Source organism: Aegilops tauschii, chromosome 7 (assembly GCF_002575655.3).
Source record: "Aegilops tauschii subsp. strangulata cultivar AL8/78 chromosome 7, Aet v6.0, whole genome shotgun sequence".
In the NCBI taxonomy this organism is placed as follows: domain Eukaryota; kingdom Viridiplantae; phylum Streptophyta; class Magnoliopsida; order Poales; family Poaceae; genus Aegilops; species Aegilops tauschii.
This window is the reverse complement of record NC_053041.3, coordinates 626809055-626827343: the sequence shown is the minus strand read 5'-3', so window position 1 is coordinate 626827343 and position 18289 is coordinate 626809055. Positions and strand designations below refer to the sequence as shown.

At 44.9% G+C, this 18289-nt stretch overlaps 4 protein-coding genes across 4 annotated transcripts; 3 read left to right on the top strand and 1 right to left on the bottom strand.

Annotated features, from left to right (window-relative positions):
- Positions 1-1211: 1211 nt before the first annotated feature.
- On the top strand, positions 1212-5429 carry LOC109746099 (probable magnesium transporter NIPA6). The gene is made up of 9 exons (XM_020305217.4): positions 1212-1726; positions 2590-2646; positions 2727-2817; positions 2904-3064; positions 3162-3289; positions 3365-3502; positions 3765-3857; positions 3944-4061; positions 4798-5429. Exons 1-9 carry the CDS (start codon positions 1603-1605, stop codon positions 4917-4919), a joined length of 1032 nt encoding a protein of 343 aa, XP_020160806.1. The 5' UTR covers positions 1212-1602; the 3' UTR covers positions 4920-5429.
- An 18-nt stretch (positions 5430-5447) lies between these two features.
- On the top strand, positions 5448-6967 carry LOC109746082 (very-long-chain 3-oxoacyl-CoA reductase 1-like). Its single transcript, XM_020305194.4, has 2 exons — positions 5448-5974; positions 6067-6967. Exons 1-2 carry the CDS (start codon positions 5569-5571, stop codon positions 6711-6713), a joined length of 1053 nt encoding a protein of 350 aa, XP_020160783.2. The 5' UTR covers positions 5448-5568; the 3' UTR covers positions 6714-6967.
- A 3755-nt stretch (positions 6968-10722) lies between these two features.
- LOC109746096 (large ribosomal subunit protein eL27x) lies at positions 10723-11433 on the top strand. Its single transcript, XM_020305213.4, has one exon. The coding sequence runs from the start codon at positions 10811-10813 to the stop codon at positions 11222-11224; it is 414 nt and encodes a 137-aa protein (XP_020160802.1). The 5' UTR covers positions 10723-10810; the 3' UTR covers positions 11225-11433.
- A 2714-nt stretch (positions 11434-14147) lies between these two features.
- On the bottom strand, positions 14148-15476 carry LOC109746083 (UPF0481 protein At3g47200-like). Its single transcript, XM_020305195.1, has one exon. The coding sequence runs from the start codon at positions 15474-15476 to the stop codon at positions 14148-14150; it is 1329 nt and encodes a 442-aa protein (XP_020160784.1).
- Positions 15477-18289: the final 2813 nt, after the last annotated feature.

The following is an 18289-nucleotide window of genomic DNA, read 5'->3' as shown; positions in this document are numbered from 1 at the left end:
TATATTACACCCAAGAGGACATAAACTAAAGACCGATGAATGATGACTCAACAAAGGGTGGATTTTATTATCTTAAATGAAGCATCAACAAGATACAAACAGTAAGCATATAAGTGGCATTTACCTGACTAGGATGAACACAAAAAGAATCACACCAACAAAAGAAGGAAGCTATAGAAAACCAAAGTTATGCCTAAGCGGAGGAAAAGGAAAGGGAAATCTTTGAATCAATGAAAATGACTATCGATGAAGTACAACGACAATCGTCCTCGCCACGCATCTCTTGGCATGACAAGGACAACGCGAAATATTCTTCAACAGCAATGTCTCCAGAAAGGGAACGACCTTCAAACGGCCTCTTCGTTGGATCCAACCATCGAACACGAGACCATGCGTTTCCACCCTGAAGATGAAATAATGAACAAATAGAAGCAATGCCTTCGATAAGGGCAGTTGCATTTTCTTCTCCATACACAAGTTTTGTGTATTTCGAACAGGATGTCCGATCACAGATCCGTTTTGACAATAGTCTTCGTTTCCAGGAGGCGTGACCTCCGAAACAAAACAAGCACTGAATGTTATCAATATCCAACCTTATGATAGGAGAGAGAACACGACTTACAAGGGTGGGGGATGTCCCTACTAACAGGCTAGTCATTTGGGGAGAGGGCCCAAGACCTGTGATATGTCAGTGTTGCTCTTTGGTTGGGCCTAGTTGACGCATGTGGTTCGGAAACGCTGGTGTTAGCGGACCTGGATTTGCCTAACAATTTTCCATGAAACACGGCATAATCGACATACACTCAACCCCCTATGAACGCATCTATCACTACGAGCACCTCCGAGAGACTGTGCCGGTACATCATCTTAAGATTGACGAAGTCGCCACGAACGCCTTCGTACTCGTCAGGGAGCGTCTCATCCCACCGAACGCACATCGCCGAAAGGCCTGGAATAAATTGAGGGATAGTGCAACCATCAATGTCAAGTGTAGTACTTGAACTCTCATGGGCCGGAAATACCAGCCTCCTCCTCTTAATCCAACCACTGCGTAACGATTTTCGAAACGTGACGGAAACATTTATATGGATTTTTGAATTCGAGGGTGGTGGTCGGACTGTCGGGGTCGAGCGATCCGTGCGACGCGGCACGTGACGCGCGTGCCTGCCGCGCAGATCCAGCTCGTCCAGCCAGCCACCCAGCCAGCGGCCAATGGCAGACACACTCCAGGCTTCCCTTCTTGAGAGCGGCCCCACCCACGACCACCCGCCCGAAGCACCCGCGTCGCCTCCCCTGTCCCTCTCGCGTCGCCCTTTCCAAGACCGACGACCGGGCCGGCGGCCGGCGGGCGGACAACAATAGGCGGAACCACCCACCCTAGAAGCTGCCAGCACGGACGAGACAAGCGGGCGGAGAGGAGAGGAGAGGCACACGCCACCGTCGGCGGCTCCTGTCGTGTGCGGGCGCCCTCCTGCTTCCCCGGAGATTTGAACCGGAGGCGCGCGGCGCGGGGGCTGTCTAGCTAGCTGCGTTCGGCAGCGTGGCCCGCCTGTCTATCTTCTATCTTCTTGCTCGCTGTGGCGGCCGGCGGGAGGGGAGGGGATGGGGGCGTCGGACAACACCAAGGGGCTGGCGCTGGCGGTCGCCTCCAGCGCCTTTATCGGCGCCAGCTTCATCCTCAAGAAGATCGGCCTCATGCGCGCCGGCAAGTGCGGCGTCCGCGCAGGTACCTAACCCACCCTACCCCCACGCCACGCCGTCTATCCCTATCCTCCCCCCTGCCGGATTCCCGATCGACGCCGGCCGCTCCTCCACCGGCCGGGTCCTCTGCTCTGCGCCGCGCCGCGTTGCCTTGGTCAATTTCGAATCTCACGGACGCTCCCTTCGATTCGTGGAGCAATGGCGTCTGGATCGGGCGATGATGCCCCGAGATTTCAAAATGTACGGGCGTGATTGGCACAGTTCCTCAAAGTCAAACCTGTGCGCTGCGGTTGTTGCTGTCTACTGGACGCCAGCTACGCTCGTGCTGATTGGCAGCCAGTCATCTCGTAGTATCGTGCTTCCATACGGGTCAATGAGAATCGAGAGGGCCTCCAGAAGATCAAACGAATACATCGAGAAATGGGGTAGGATTAGAGAGACAGAGACATGATGAGAATTGAGAAATGAACAATTGGAACTATGCTTATGCTTCAGAACATGATTCAGTCCACCTTTCTGTAAGTTGGATGGTGAATTTTCCAGGCCAGTAGATTCCAGTGATGGATGGTGACTCAAAATGTCATGAACCAATTCACGGCCCGCTTTACTGCGTATGTGTGCATTTGCAATATGCCTAGGATCACTGGCTTAATCAGAGATATATGAACCAAAATCTCTTAGTTTTCAGATGTCTTACTCGTTATTAACCTCCTGTTTGTGCTTAATTAGCATGATTGGCACTATAAAAACAAAACATTTTTGGCATTTCACCTGCTTTCTGGATTTTTATATGGAATGTGCACCCAATTCAGACTTGAGATTTGTGTTGGTATGTCCTACGATTTCAGCTTACATGTTTCTGTTTCCCCCCCTCTCTCTTAATTACAGGTGGAGGAGGATACACGTATCTTCTGGAGCCTCTCTGGTGGGCTGGGTTGATCACCAGTATGTTCACTCTGCACAAAGTTAGTCATGCATATTGATTTAATTATGCAACTAAACTTTCTTTTCTTGACATTTACAAGTGCTGCTTGGGGAGGTCGCCAACTTTGTTGCCTATGTCTTCGCACCAGCTGTCCTCGTGACTCCTCTTGGAGCACTAAGCATAATCGTCAGGTGAATTTCCAAAACCAAAACCCTTAGTTTCAATGCCGGCTTTGATTCTCCCGTGCTTGACATACAAGTTTTGTGCAAATGGCCAGTTCAGTGTTAGCGCACTTTGTGCTGAAGGAGCGGCTTAACAAGCTCGGCGTTCTTGGCTGTATATCGTGCATAGTAGGTTCAGTTGTTGTCGTTCTACATGCCCCTGAAGAGCACATGCCCGATTCCGTCGAAGAAATCTGGGATCTAGCTACTCAACCAGGTGAGTCATCGGCCTGCAATCATACACCTTATGTTAGTTGTAGCACACCCACATGTCTGACAGCCTTTCTCCATATTATGGTGCCAACCATGGGCAGGATTTCTAGCATATGCGGGAACAACACTGTTACTCATGGCAATAGTGGTAGTGTTCATCGAACCTCGATATGGCCAGAAGAACATACTGATATATCTGGGTATCTGCTCTTCAATGGGATCATTAACAGTAAGTATGCTTTTAACTTTGAGATGCACAGCCTAACATAAGTGAGTTTTTTAACTGATTATCACTACTTTGTAGGTTGTTAGCATCAAAGCCGTCGGTGTTGCCATAAAGCTTACGCTGGATGGAATGAACCAGCTTGCCTATCCACACACATGGCTATTTATTCTGGTCGCAGTTATCTGTGGGGTTTCTCAGCTAAATTACCTCAACAAGGTAGCACATCTTCTCCTCCTTCTAGTTACTTGTTACTCCTGTCCTGTGAATATGTTTTGCTTGATTGCATCTACATGAGCTTGCAATCAGGTTTTGACAACTTACGATTTTTTCACGGATCTGCTACTTTTCGTTACTTGAATTCAGTCAAAACTTTATTTTCTACCACATATAGTATTAGTTTATACGGTCAATTTGGTTTACAATCATTTAGTGTATTTGTATGTTTTCTGGCTATGCTGATTTTCTTACACTTTTGCAGGCACTGGATACCTTTGATTTAGCTATGGTGTCCCCAGTTTATTATGTAATGTTTACCACCCTTACAATAGTGGCGAGTTCAATTATGTTCAAGGTAGAAAGCAGCTTTAGATTGTTTAGTTAATTCAACTGGACTTTGTGGTGCAGATTGCAACTCATTCTGCTTGCTGTCAAATGCAGGACGGGGCTGGACAAAGCTTAAGTAGTATCGCTTCTGAATGCTGCGGCCTGGTAACAATCCTTTCTGGAACAATTTTGCTGCACGCAGCAAAGCAAAAAGAAGCTGCCAGTTCTCCAGGTACAATTTTGTGGTTCAGTGATGCACGCATGTGGTAGTGGTTTCAAAATCTACCCTGTTCTGCTGCATCACCATCATCTCCATTTTGTTGTGAGGGAAATAATAACTTCAAGTTTCTCAAGACACCCTTTTCTTTTGAAATAGTTTGTGCTAAACCAGCTATTCCCACTGATATTCTAAAATAAATAATAAACATATGTTTAGTACTCCCTCTGTAAAGAAATATAAGAGCGTTTTAGTGGTCTAAACGCTCTTATATTTCTTTACGGAGGGAGTAACTTGGAGTAATAGATCCATCAGAATGTTTCTTAACTACTGCGTAACTGCGAGCACTAATTCTCACTGTTATTCACAAATAAAAAAGAAACATGTTTTAGTTCTTTTCTGCTCCAACTGCTATTTTGAACTGGATTTGTTCTTCCAAACCTGTTATAAGCAGTTCTCTTTCATATTTCGTATCAATAACAGATTTAGGGAAGACCTGAAAATTTATTCTTCTGTTATTACTCCACTAATTCTCACTGATATTCACAAATACTCCGTCCGTAGCTTGAAAAACGATCTTATATTGTGGGACGGAGGGAGTAGAAAAGAAAAATGTTGTAGTTCTTTTCTGCCCCAGCCGCTGTTTTGAACAGAATTTGTTCTTTCAAAGCTGTTATAAGCAGTTCACTTTCATATTTCGTATCAGTATTTGATTTTGGAAAGACCTGAAAAATTATTCTTCTGTTTGCAGCATCCACTTGGCCTCTGGATAGAGGAATATCTTGGTATATCAGCGTAGGCAGCGACAATCTACTGAGGAACGTCGAAGACGACTACTTTGCCGCTCCGCAAAGTTCGCCCGCCACACCCTGATCGTACATTCGGAGTCAAGTCCAAATACTTTGACCGCAGAAGAGAAAGTCCTCGGTCACTTGTACAAAAAGGAAGAGAGATGTGAGTTGCAGCGGAATCTTGGCAGCGCCAGCATTCTGGCGGTTTTGGTTGAGAGGATGAAGATTTCGTCAGCCATTCTTTCGTCGTTCGCACGTACATAGGAACCTGTCTAGATTTATCCAAACAATTCATACTAGGAACAGGATACGCCCTGCCATCCAATTCCAGTTTGTAAGTTGTTCGTCGATGAGCGGTGAGCGGGCTGAATTTGTCGGCCTGCCTGTTGTTGTGCATTACGTAGAATATTTCTCCTTGTGATTAGGCTTCAGGGCGGAGCATCGATGCACGGTTCGATTTCGACGCCATTGTTCTTCTTCTGAGAGAAGTTTTCGGTTTCATTGTTGAGCTTAGTTTTGGTTGACCAGATGTATACATTCAGTGGAGGCTGCATTGCAGCCTCCTGTTAATGTTAAATCTTTAACTTGCTGATGATATGGTTGCCATATGAGCTGAGGTCAAGAATGTGACATGTTGCTGCACACATCTCGGCAGGTTGCCTGCATCTCTGTTCCATCAAAATTAGTGGTTGGTACTTGGAGTGTGTCCCCTGGACCATGGGCAGTTGTCTATGCTACTGCTACTACAAAACTGGCACCGAACGCGTGAACGAGGGTCAGGAGAGTGGAGAATGGCGGCTGACCTCCAGCAGACGCCGGCGTGGTTCCTCTGGCTGGCCGTCCTCGGCGCCCTCCACGTCGCGGTGCTCTCGTCTCGCCTCCTCGTCCACCTCGCCCACTGCGTGCGCCGACCCAAGGACCTCCGCCGGTACTACGGAACGTGGGCCGTGGTCACCGGCCCGACGTCCGGCATCGGCCGGTCCGTCGCCCTGGAGCTCGCCCGCCGGGGCCTCGACCTCGTCCTCGTCGGTATCGACGCCGCGGACCTCCGGGAGGTCTCCGACGCGGTCATGTCCCGTCACGCCGTGCAGACCAGGACCGTGGTGTTCGACCTCTCGCTCGTCTCCACCCCCCAAGGTACCACGTAGTTTACACAGGTTTGGGGTATATCGGAGCGCATGGCGACGGCCTGCAGGCACTTGATGATCCTCTCGGCCGGCGGCGTGCAGGCGACGAGGCGCTGCGGCGGCTCCGGGACGTCGTGGAGGGGCTGGACGTGGGCGTCCTCGTGAACAACGCCGGGGTGATGAACCCGGGCGCGGCGTTCCTGCACGAGGCGGACGCGGAGGCACTGATACGCATGATCCGCGTGAACCTGTGGGCGACGACGGTGGTGACGGCGGCGGTGATCCCGGGCATGGCGGCGCGGGGCAGGGGCGCCGTGGTCAGCATGGGGTCGGCGACGTCGGAGGCCGTCTCCTCCTTCCCGCTCCACGCCGTCTACTCCGGCACCAAGCGGTACGTCGCGGTGCTCTCCGGGGGCCTCGCCGCCGAGTACGGGGGCAGAGGGGTCGACGTGCAGTGCCAGGCGCCGATGTTCGTGGCGACGGCGATGGTCGCGGCCTTCTCGGCGCTCTGGCGCCCCGCGCCGCTGGTGCCCACCGCCGACGCCTACGCGCGCGCGGCGGTGCGCTGGGTCGGGCGCGGCGGCCCGCTCTGCGTGCCCAGCCTCCGGCACCGGCTGCTGTGGTGCCTTCTTGACGTCGTGCCCGGCTGCGTGCAGGACTGGGCCTGCCTGCGCGAGGGCCTGCGGCAGAGGAAGACGTCCCGGAGCCGGCGATCGTCGACGGCGTCGGCGTGCCATGCCAGCAACTGAGTAGGAAACTGTCTCACGAGTGAGTGAAGTGGCGTGATTCCTGGACCCACTCTCGTTTTATTTTTTTGGAATCACTAAAAATCTGACACCAGCCACTTGGACGGATAACTTGGGTCTGAATTCTGCTTCTCTGATGCCGATGGGGCGGGCTGCCGCTATTTCATTGGACAAAGTTTCGGACCTTATTGACAGCTAAACAAGAAACTGGAATGCGGATGTTATTCATGCAAATTTCTTGCAACCCATTCATAGCTGAATTATTAGCTCTTTGTGAAGGCACCATCTTCGCTCAACTTTGTGGTTATTCACAGGTCATAATGGAGATTGACAACTTGAAGTTAGTCAATCTATGAAAATCGCGCAACGATACACGGTTGATTGCAACACCTACCTTATCTTGAAGGAATGAGAGGAGATCGGAGTGAATTTTGCTTTCTCTCTTGGTTACTCATGTCGGTAGGGATGCTAATGTCCCGACCCATCATTGTGCTCGTTTTGCTTTTACACTTGATGATACAGAGAGTTGGCTTGATGTAAGCCCTGAGTTTCTTATTTCTTGCGTACGGGCGAATTGAAGCCATATGTTACTTCATCAATAAATCTTTCATTTTTTTTACTTTTGGTGTTCTTTGTACTACCTTGACAGTTGATGAATAGATTGAAAGTTATCCACGCAAAAAAATTAACGTGATTCCAAAGGTTCAAGTCTTTGGGTGGACGGTACTTCGAGATATACTCCCTGATTCAGTCAACTTGCAATATAGACACATCAAGCAACTTGGCTTGTGTGACATTTGCAAGGCTATATATGAGGACATATTACATGCGTTAGCTAGTTGTACACATGCAAAAATATTGGATTGAAACAAGGGATCGGTTTCAGCTTCATCTCCCTCGGTTGCATCCAAACATTTGGGCTCGTGACATCTTGATAGATCACATGTTCACTCAAGATGAGAGATGCAAGATCTTTACCATTATGCACACTATATAACTGTCTCGCAACCGCTGGACACACAAATGGCACGAATATGACCCATCACATGCTATCAAATGGGTTCATGGGATTCTGACCGTTTTGGAACTACCATCTTCCCGGAAAAATTTAGTACCCAACCAGAACAAGAGACCTCCCGTATCGGGGTGGGTTACTATCAACACCAATGGGGCGTTGAATGTTGATGACATGAAGGAAGGGACGGGAGGAGTGGCTCAAAAACACGCGTTCCTTGGAGCTTGGAGCAAACCTTTACAAGGCGTGTCAGACATATTCACAGATGAATTATTAGCTTTTCGTGAAGGCATGATCTTCGTTCAACTTTGTGGTTATTCACATGTCATAATGGAGATTGACACCTTGAAGTTAGTCAATCTACGAAAATCATGCAACGTTAAAAGGTCGACTGCATCACCTTCTTGAAGGAATTAGAGGAGATCAGAGCGAATTTTGCTTCTCTCTTGGTTACTCATGTCGGTAGGGATGCTAATGTCCCGACCCATCAGTGTGCTCGTTTTGCTTTTACAGTTGATGGTACTGAGAGCTGGCTTAATGTAAGCCCTGAGTTTATTATTTCTTGCCTACGGGCGGATTGTAGCCATATGTTAGTTCGTCAATAAAGCACCCCATTTGATGCAAAGAAGAAGAAGAAGAACAAGGCATACAAATTAGACAATGCTTCTAATCTCTTTTGATTTATTAAATGTGCACACCAATAAAACATGGCAACATCCACACACTCTTCCCCGAGAGTTCCACCGATGCTTGAAGCATTTCATTTTACATAGTGGCAAAAAACATGTATTCAAATTATTTCTTGTGTATACAACAATTGGAAGATCACACCGCTTGACATGCGTTCGTAATGCATTGTATGTACCAAAATAGGTCATATTCTTCTACCTTCTCAAGGCAGTCGATAGCTATTCACAATTACCACCTTAACACCAAAGAAGAGTTTGACTCAATGCTTTATTTTTGTCTTTTAGTGAATCTTGGTTCGAAATCAAGATAAATACACATTTTTTCTTTGTTCTATTTTATATTTTTATGTCTTAATCCTCTCATACATACACATACATACAAACAGGCATGGCATCACGCGCATTCATGGTCTAGTGTTTTGTTATAAGATATGGAGCAGTATGTGACTTTTCTAGCAAGAGCAGTAGACTGAGTATTTTCTTCTTTCTATCGAGACTGGTAAAGTACAAATGCTCCAAGAGGAAGGGTAACTGCACTAAATAGAAGTCCTTGACCGCACATAATGCACAACCGCACACGATGTGGCCACACAAGTAACAAATGCGTTGAAAGGAGGCAAAATATGCAACAAACAGTGAAACATTACTCGGAGTTCATCAGATACACAGTCTTTGGATAACATTAAATTTTTTGGAGAATATTTTGGTCAACAATTACGGTTTGGATGAGAAGACCAAAATAAAAGGGGTTACTAAACAACAATGGTTTGAATTTTTTTAACCGACCGGTCAAATCGCTCCCCATGATTCGATCAGGATCCAAAGGCTCAACCGCCTTGTTTTTCTCCAGGCTTCTTCTCCCCCATATACTAAAAAGATAAAAACAATCAAAAAAATTAATAATATAAGGAAGAATAAATTAGAGACGTTGTAGTACTCTTAGATAAGAAAATAAACCTAAAACAAATAGCGAAAAAACTTGTACACAATTTGAATATAAATTTCTGTTTTTTATAGATGAAAGAACAAATATACTATAGTGCAATTTCACACTTTAGTACAATTACACACAACTTACGTGTATAGTAACACACCCGGCATTCACACATGAACATAGAGAAAAAGAAAAAAAACAGAAACAAAGACACATAAAATGGGAAGAAGTGACTGAACTGATTTTTCATTCAAAGAATTTCAAATAAAAGTAGGGAAAATAATTTTTTATCAGAGTGGGGGAAAAATACTTCTCTTTATGGGAATGGGGAATGAACAATAAAATGTCATCCTTGTAGATTAGCCCACGGCCCTCAACATTCGCTCGCGAAGTAACCACAAATCATCACGGGCTTACGACGACGTCCAAAGCCCCAAAGAAGTAACAAATGCGTTGAAAGGAGGCAAAGTATGCAACAAACAGTGAAATGTTACTTGGAGTTAATCAGATACACTCTCTTTGGATAACATTAAAAATTTCGGGGAATACTTTGGTTAACAAATAGAGTTTGGATGAGAAGGCCAAAATAAAGGGGGTGACTTTTTTTTTAACTGGCCAGTCAAATCTCTCTCCATGATTCGATCGGGATCCAAAGGCTAAACCGCCTTGTTTTTCTCTAGGCTTCTTCTCCCCCCTATACTAAAATATAATAAAAACAAACAGAAAAAGTTTTATAAGGAAGAATAAATTAGTGATGTTGTATTACTCTTAGAGAAGAAAATAAACCTAAAACAAATGACGAAAAAAAACTTACGCAATTTGAATATAAATTGTAGTTTTTTTCTAGATCCAAGAACAAATATACTATAGTGAAAATTTTCACAGTTTGGTACACTTACACACAACTTAAGTGTATACAAACACACCCAACATTCGCACATAAACCTAAAGAAAAAAAACAGAAACAAACACACATAAAATGGAAAAAATTGATTAACTGATTTTTCATTCAGAGACTGCCAAAAAACAACATTGAAAAAATAAATTTTGTTTAGGGGGTAATAGCAATATTTTTTAGAATTTTAAAAAACCTTTTCTTTATGGGAAAATGGGGAATGAACAATAAACTGTCCTCCTTGTAGATTAGCACACGGCCCTCCACATTCGGCTAGGCGAAAGTAACGGGCCTTACGACGGCCCGAAGCCCCCTTATCGGCCATATAGCCTGTCAACGGAAGCCCATTCCACCCTGCTCCCTTACCGACCGCCCTCACCGCCGTCCGATCCAGATCCAACCGTCCAAACCCACTCCCCACCCCGAAAACCCTAGCGCCGCCAACCTATATAATCTCCTCCCGACCCCCGCCGCCCGCTTTCTCCCTCCCACAGCCCACAGACCCCTCCCCTCCCCTCCCCCAACCCACCGGCGGCGGCGCAGCGCAGCTCGAGGAAGGAAGCGAAGATGGTGAAGTTCCTGAAGCCCGGCAAGGCGGTGATCCTGCTGCAGGGCAGGTACGCGGGGAAGAAGGCGGTGATCGTGCGCGTGTTCGAGGAGGGCACCCGCGACCGCCCCTACGGGCACTGCCTCGTCGCCGGGCTGGCCAAGTACCCGAAGAAGGTGATCCGCAAGGACTCGGCCAAGAAGACGGCCAAGAAGTCCCGCGTCAAGGTGTTCCTCAAGCTCGTCAACTTCACCCATCTCATGCCCACCCGCTATACCCTCGACGTCGACCTCAAGGAGGTGGCCTCCGGCGCGCCCGACTCCCTCACCTCCAAGGACAAGAAGGTGGGCGCCGCCAAGGCCGCCAAGGCCAAGCTCGAGGAGAGGTTCAAGACCGGCAAGAACAGGTGGTTCTTCACCAAGCTCCGCTTCTAGGCCGGCCGGCCGCGCCAGGGCGGTCTCTGCCGTTATTACTACCCGAACCCTTTACATTTTTAGTTGCTTGTTATCGGTGACTGTTGCTGCGCTTAAGGTGTCCTGTTTTGGTATTGCCCATGAAGAAGACTCTGTGTTTAGCTTGGATCTTATGAGATATGATGATGTTTCATGTGTTAAATCATGTGAAGAATAGATCTTTGTTGGAATTTTGTTCAGTGTTATTACTTCTTGAGATATGCTGTCTGTTGCGTCCTAATATTATTGTTGTATGGGTTGTAGTCTTGGTGGTGAATTATATTGCATCTCTCTGTTAGTGTGTCTCCACTGGTTAGCGTAATGATTATCTAGGTCTGGCGCCGTTCAGGTTCTTGCTTGCTTGTGTATTTCGCTAGACTTGTTTATTAGTGGTCAGTAATGTAGAATTTTTTATTTCTATGATTGTTTTGCTGGACTGTTGATATTACGGTCGTAACTACTTCATGCCGGCCATTTCACTGCATTATAACTCGCGCTGTTTTACGGGCTAGTTTGTGCTTTAGGATGCTGTACATTGCCTGTTGAGTAGTCTTGTATTTAGTTCGCTGTGTGTACTTTTACTTTGTATTTAACTTTGTTGGCTTACAATGCTAGTGCATCAGTGGTATCACTGTAACAGCGTTGAAACAATGTTTGCAATTGAAGCACACTGATATATTACAATATGTAGAACAAGTATATGGGATGCTAAGGTCCAAATAAAGAAAACTATTGTTGGAAAAATAGGTGGAAGCTTGTGAATTTCTTGTCTACTTTGTTTAAACGCTGAGGTCAAAATAAACAAATTATATGACTAATTGTTGGAAAAACAGGTCAAAGCTTTTGAATCTCTTGTCTTGTTTGTTTAATTTACCAGCTGATACTTGCTTAGAAGACTTAGCTTAACTTGTATAGTGAACCAAGCATGGTATCACTTGTTAGCGCTGTGGCTTCATATTGGGAACTTTATTGAAATTTAGTTTAGCGTCACACCAGCAGTCAGTGTATATGTCGCTGTTCTGTAAAAGATTAGTTATGTGTTGTCTTTGATTGGTCTTTATGTGCCTCTTTTTAATATTTTGTCATATTGTCTCGCGGTGAATATATATGTGTTGTTTTTATCAGTCCTAACTTGGTATGTTAGCTTTAGCTCTTCAGGCTATAGCTCTGATTACCAAGTTGCGTAGAAAATTATGGCACATATATTTAATTGTATGGTGGTATGTTTGAATATAGAGCACGATGAACATTTGAATCCAATCGACCACTTCGCATTGCTAGTTTTGTACAAACATGTATGGATTGATTAGGTAAATGAACATGACCTCTCTAGGATTCATTTGCGTGTCATGTAGGACTTGGTTGTAGCCATCAGTTGTGCTGTTGCTAGATTAGTAATGTGTTCTCTTTGATTTGGTCTCTTCTGTACTTGTGTGTTATATATTTGGGCCCATTGTCTTGCAATGTAGATGTATGTGTCGTCTTTATCAATTCTAACATGGTATCAGCTTCCTAGCCCGGGCTAGGAGTCTGATACCATGTGAGAGTTGATGAAGACGATAGATATGTTACATTGCATGATAGTATGTTTGAATATAGAGCGCATGGAACAACAGAGTCCAAGCAAGCACTTCACAGTTCTAATTTTGCACAGGCAGCTCTCTTTGATGTAAAAGAGCACGGCTTGTTGAAGTCTGGGGCTGATTTGCCTTGTTAAAAGCCAACATTGCAAGAGGACGATTTTGCAGTGTAGTATCGACCTATCCAATAAGCCAGCCAGCTTATGTATCCAGACGGTATATATAGAGGTTTCTGATGGGATTTATTTGCATGATGTGCTCTAGAAGCCATTCTCTATTGGTGACATTCTAGTTCAGTACTCCTTTTGTGTGACCATCTTCATTTGTGTGACCTGTTGTTTTTTTACTTCGAACTTGGTGTGTGTTTTAAATGTGGAGCTTGAATTTATGCTGGAAAGGTGATATGTGCTGCAATTGCATTTCAATAGGTGCCTTGGTTTTGATATCTTTTAGGTATCGTATTGTTTTGAGATCGACTAGCGAACGTTCATCCATTTGCATCTTCCAACCCATCTCAAAACTGCATGAGCATGGATTGGCCACCCTCTGTTCTTCGGATACAGCCTCAAACAGGGTTCTGGAATAAGTAGAGTGGTGGTGGTAAGTCCAGGCCCTCCGTTCCGGTAATAGCACCTCTTTTCTGTATGTGATTGAAGGCGCAGTATAAAGCGATCGAATCAATGATCCAAGGGAAGAGACTTGTATGGCCAAGTTGCTTGTATCTGTGACTATCGTCTTCTAAACCCGTGTACAAATGGAAAACAGGCAAAGCCACTAGCCTTGGAAGCAAGGGGTTTCAAAGGAAATTTTGTTGGAAAGATTGCCACAGAAATTTTAAACCTTTGCTGCGTTTGGACTAGACGTTCACGATCCAGTGTAAAAACTAGAAAACACTACTCATTCTAGTGGATTGGACCAACATTTCCTTTGGCTTTCCTCTGTTTTCTTGTTCCTCCATTTCATAGCTGCAAGCATCTTCTACTCTTACTTTCTTAGGGATTCACTCTTTCAATCTTACGTTTTCCATATCTCCAGTTTGAAAAGGGAAGGCGCTGATAATCAAGAAAAGGAATGCGCTGGGCTTGGAAGCTGACAATATTTATTTTGAATAACCACTGACTCACGATACAAACTTCAGGTACAAACCACTGACACTGTGATTAGATACGTCACACCATATAAATCTAGTAAGGGATCAAACCAAGGTGGGTGTGATGGGATAATTTTGCACACGGAGACCGTACGACATTGATGCCACCGCAATAAACACGAAATAGTAGAAATCAGAAATCAATTTAACAGACACACATGGTTCATCCGAACTGCTACGGCTGATGCTGCTTGAGACTCAGCAAGGTTCTAAAGATACCCACGAGCACACTAACAACAGAAAGCACGGCAACGATGGTCCTGAAGTTGTTGTAGACAAACCTATGCACGGTGATACTCACAGGCCTTTCACGCTTGAACATCTCAATCTTCTCCGTAATGACGAAGTAGCGGTAGCCGAGGCGCATGTGGCGAGCAAGGTCCTTGAAGAAAACAGGCAGCTCATGGTTGCTGAAGAAGCTGCGAACGAGGTGCTTGGCTCGCAGCTCGTGCACGTCCTCTTCCTTGTCCATGAGCATTGCCAGGAGGGAGATGTATGAGCTGATGACGAAGCCATCTGATGGATGTGTGGCGGACACACACGCCTCGTAAGCTGCCATGTTGACGAGCCAACAAGCAGTGCAGTCATTTACAAACAATGGCGTCAGGGAGAGCTGACCGAAGATGCAACGGTCTCTCTGGATGCTCATGTCTGCGAACCATGTCTTGTTGCTGGCGGTCAGTTTGATGCCGATTTCCGCAAGCTCAATGGCACTGCTACCTGATGAGTGGCATGTGAGATTGTCTCTACAATCTTCGTTAGGCATATTGCCAATCTGGTAGTGTCGGAGCAACCCAAGGAGATGTGGCGGCTTGTACCTCTTGAATTCATCCATAGAAACCCTTGTGTTTGAATCTAAAGTTGATGAATATTGTGGGGTGATATTGAAGAATACCGCCATATCAACAAGAAAATTGTACATATGAAATGGTGTCCAAAATTCCATAAGTGCCTCGAGGACCAACCAAGGGAGCTGATTCTCGAGCAGAAAGATATCCCTTAGCATGCAAGGCCCCGTGGACATGGTCATCCGATTAAGCAATAAAGCACATTGTTGATCCATTTTTATATAGTGCAACAGATAGCAACCATCGAGGAACATCATTACCGCAAATTCATCATCCGTGAACTTCGCCACTGCATCATCGGCGTAGCAGCTGCGGGCTTCACTGACAATGGAGAGGATCTTGCCATAGACTTCCTCAACGGAGCGACCCGACTTCTCGCACAAGTAGTGGGCGGCCGCGTGCTTCAACTCCTCCGTCTCTTGCAGGTGCGGTGAGCCATGGTGGTATGGGCCGAGGGACACGAAGCTCGGGATGATGTAGCGTTCGTTGACTCCCCGTAGGCCTCGGGGGAACCTATGAATCTTGGTTCCAAGCTTGGAGAAATCGGCCTCCAGCCGCTCCCTCGTATTCCTCACTGTCTCTTGGATTTGGATAGCAGTAGTATCTTCGATTTGGATAGTACTAGTCTCTTGGATTTGGACAGTACTAGTGTTCATGGCGCCAACACTGTATGTAGGTAGAGTATAAGATTTGGGGGTTTAGCTAGTTGAGATTACATTCGTTGCATGCATGCCCAACAATATATACACATACATACAAACAAGACTATTGCCTGCCGTAATGATATTCTTTCCTCTACTTTTTGCACAACTAAAGGTTTATCAAGGATCTTCCTTGTGTTGCACTGCACATACTAAAATATTCTTGGCTTGCATGTATAAACTACGCACGTCCTATTCTCTGTGAATTCTTATACAAGATTAAATCTGTTTGGAGAATCATTGCAGATGCTTAACTCCTAGCGAACTGCAATTTCATGTTCGTAAACCATTGCTCAGTGTTCACCTCTAGACATTTTGTGTGTGGATCATTAACTACTAGGCGCACAGATTGCGTGCAAGTGTGCCAAGACCACATGTACATTAGTTCCAACCCCTGTTTTGTTGATGCACTTTACAGGAGGTTCAATTAATTCCCGATGGAAGCAAAAAAAAAGAAAGGAGAAACGAAAATTTCACAGTAAAGGTGATGGGTAGTTCAACCATGTACACTCCTGCAAGTTACAGGAAATGGCTGCCAACCAGACCCGCATTTATTCTTTACTTGACTTCCTACTAGATCGAGGCCTTCCCTTACGGAGTCTGCATTTTTCACAGGAGTCACCAAGCATGTGCTGGCTTGCTGTATCTGGAAGCATGTGTTTTATGCTACATTCTTTGCTCAAAGTCTTTCTTCATGTCTGGTTCCTTGCTTCGATTATTTAGCAACTTGCAGGTCCTCATCCCCTCAACGTCCCAAACCAAGAGGTAAATTTACCTCATGTTCGGCCATGCCTCATTTGTTTTTGCTTTTTCGCAGGTCCTTAGACGAGGTCTGCGTTTTTCAGCGGCCTTGTGTTTGTCGGTTAGTCTTTGCGGGTTTGTTAGTTTCTGGTTTAAAAACCGGCTAGGGATTTTGTCAAGTTTTATAATGCTTGGGAAAATCAAAACAATCGGTAGTGCCTTAACCCACAAGTTAATGCCACTGTATCAGAAGTGCTGGGAAAAATACCAAGAAGAGAAAGCATCGAATGGAAAGAACAATAGTAGCGAAAAATAAATAAGGGTTGCATGGGCCTATTGTGTGATAATGTTCAACTACCCATGTTGCACATTCCAATCACTAGAGTTGGCAGTTATCATATTCGAATTATGCAACTAGTTCATTGATAATAGAAACCTACAAACACAAGGAAAAGTTTTGGTGCTAAAGAAAAAATGGTGTACTTTTCGAAATAAACTTCATATCACTCGTCGTGTACAACAACTAGGAAACCTTTAATAACTTGAAATAAAATGAAAATAAATAATAAATTCAAAAGTTATGGTGCTCGATAAAAAAATAGTGTACTTTACTTATACTTCCCACAAAATCATGCCTGCATTTTATTTTGCGGGGTAGATCATGCCTGCAATTCTCGTAGGGGTTCGGTTTCCACACATGTGCTAGTTTACTGTATCAGAAGCATGTGTTTTATGGTACATTCTTTGCTATCAAAGTCTTTCTGAATGGCTGAAGTTTCCTTACCACAATCATTTTTTTTTCCAATATGATCCTAGAAAAAGATCAGGTTCCACTATCAAGAGATAACAAAACGAAAACTAAAAAACAAGCATCCTAGTGCAAGCATCCGATGCAGTACGGAAAGGAAAAACGACAAATCAAATGTTTCGCCAAAAAAATCAAATGATTAATCTATTTATTTACATGGATAGACGGAAATACCTTTTCAAAAGTTTTTCTAGCGGTTGTCGAAGCACATACATTTTTATATGTTTGATGCTGAGATCCAAATGACCTTTTGTAAAAAATCTTATGAATTAGTTGTTCTTCCAAGAAAAAAAACCGCTAGAATGGAACTTAGACAATTCATCAAACAAGAAAAAGTTGGACAATTTCAATTCACAACAGATTTAATTTGTTTAGTCCTTTCCACTCCTCACCTCTTTCGTTCTTGGGAGCTCCTATATGCCGCTCGCTGCGGCAAACGGGCAAAGTGCCGGCGCTTCGCACAAGGGCGGCTAGCTTGGACCGGCCCATTTACAGTGGCACGTTCCCGAGATGAAAAATCGCGAAAAAGACAATAGCATTTGGGCTGAAACTGTAAGGGCTTCTTTGGATCACAGGATTAGAAAACACAGGAATTCGAAAAACACAGGGATTTGATGGGATTGCAGGTGCAAAACAGAGGATTACAAAATAGAGGGAAACTGCAGGAACGATCATTTGGATGGAACACAGGAAAAACATAGGAAAAGTGCCTCGATCCTACGCGAATCACTGAAAAAAAAAGAGGCTAGAGTGGATGCTGAAATTCCTATAGGATTGAGGTGTAGGAATGCAATCCGTAGGAATTTTGGAGATGTCATTCCTTTGATCCAAAGGGCTTCCTTAGGGAAAAATCCAATGGATTGAAATCCTCCAATATTCCTATAAAAATCCTTCAATCCAAAGAGGCCCTAAGCTGTGACTTCGTAGTAATTGGCCCGGCATGCAAGCCACTGGGACTGAGACGCTCTAATGTTTAATTGCAGCGCGACACTTCAAGAGACATACGACATCGACAAAACTTAAACATTAATTCGCAAAAAATCCCCAAAACTACAGTCCATGTATTGGGTCGAACCACGGAGCTCCTACAACTAAATTTTTCAATATTACGAATACTTTCTTCGAAACACATCCATTTTCTGAATTTTTGAACAAATTTTGTAACACATGAACATTTTGATGATGTGAACAAATTTGGAAAGAGGGGACATTTTTCGAA

Excerpts from the sequence above, each read along its gene's own strand:
- LOC109746099 (XM_020305217.4), top strand. The coding sequence starts at position 1,603 with ATGGGGGCGTCGGACAACACCAAGGGGCTGGCGCTGGCGGTCGCCTCC. Across the intron at positions 2,647-2,726 it reads GTGGGCTGGGTTGATCACCA|TGCTGCTTGGGGAGGTCGCC; the intron begins GTATGTTCACTC and ends GACATTTACAAG. Across the intron at positions 2,818-2,903 it reads GCACTAAGCATAATCGTCAG|TTCAGTGTTAGCGCACTTTG; the intron begins GTGAATTTCCAA and ends GCAAATGGCCAG.
- LOC109746082 (XM_020305194.4), top strand. The coding sequence starts at position 5,569 with ATGCTACTGCTACTACAAAACTGGCACCGAACGCGTGAACGAGGGTCA. Across the intron at positions 5,975-6,066 it reads GCTCGTCTCCACCCCCCAAG|GCGACGAGGCGCTGCGGCGG; the intron begins GTACCACGTAGT and ends GGCGGCGTGCAG.
- LOC109746096 (XM_020305213.4), top strand. The coding sequence starts at position 10,811 with ATGGTGAAGTTCCTGAAGCCCGGCAAGGCGGTGATCCTGCTGCAGGGC.
- LOC109746083 (XM_020305195.1), bottom strand. The coding sequence starts at position 15,476 with ATGAACACTAGTACTGTCCAAATCCAAGAGACTAGTACTATCCAAATC.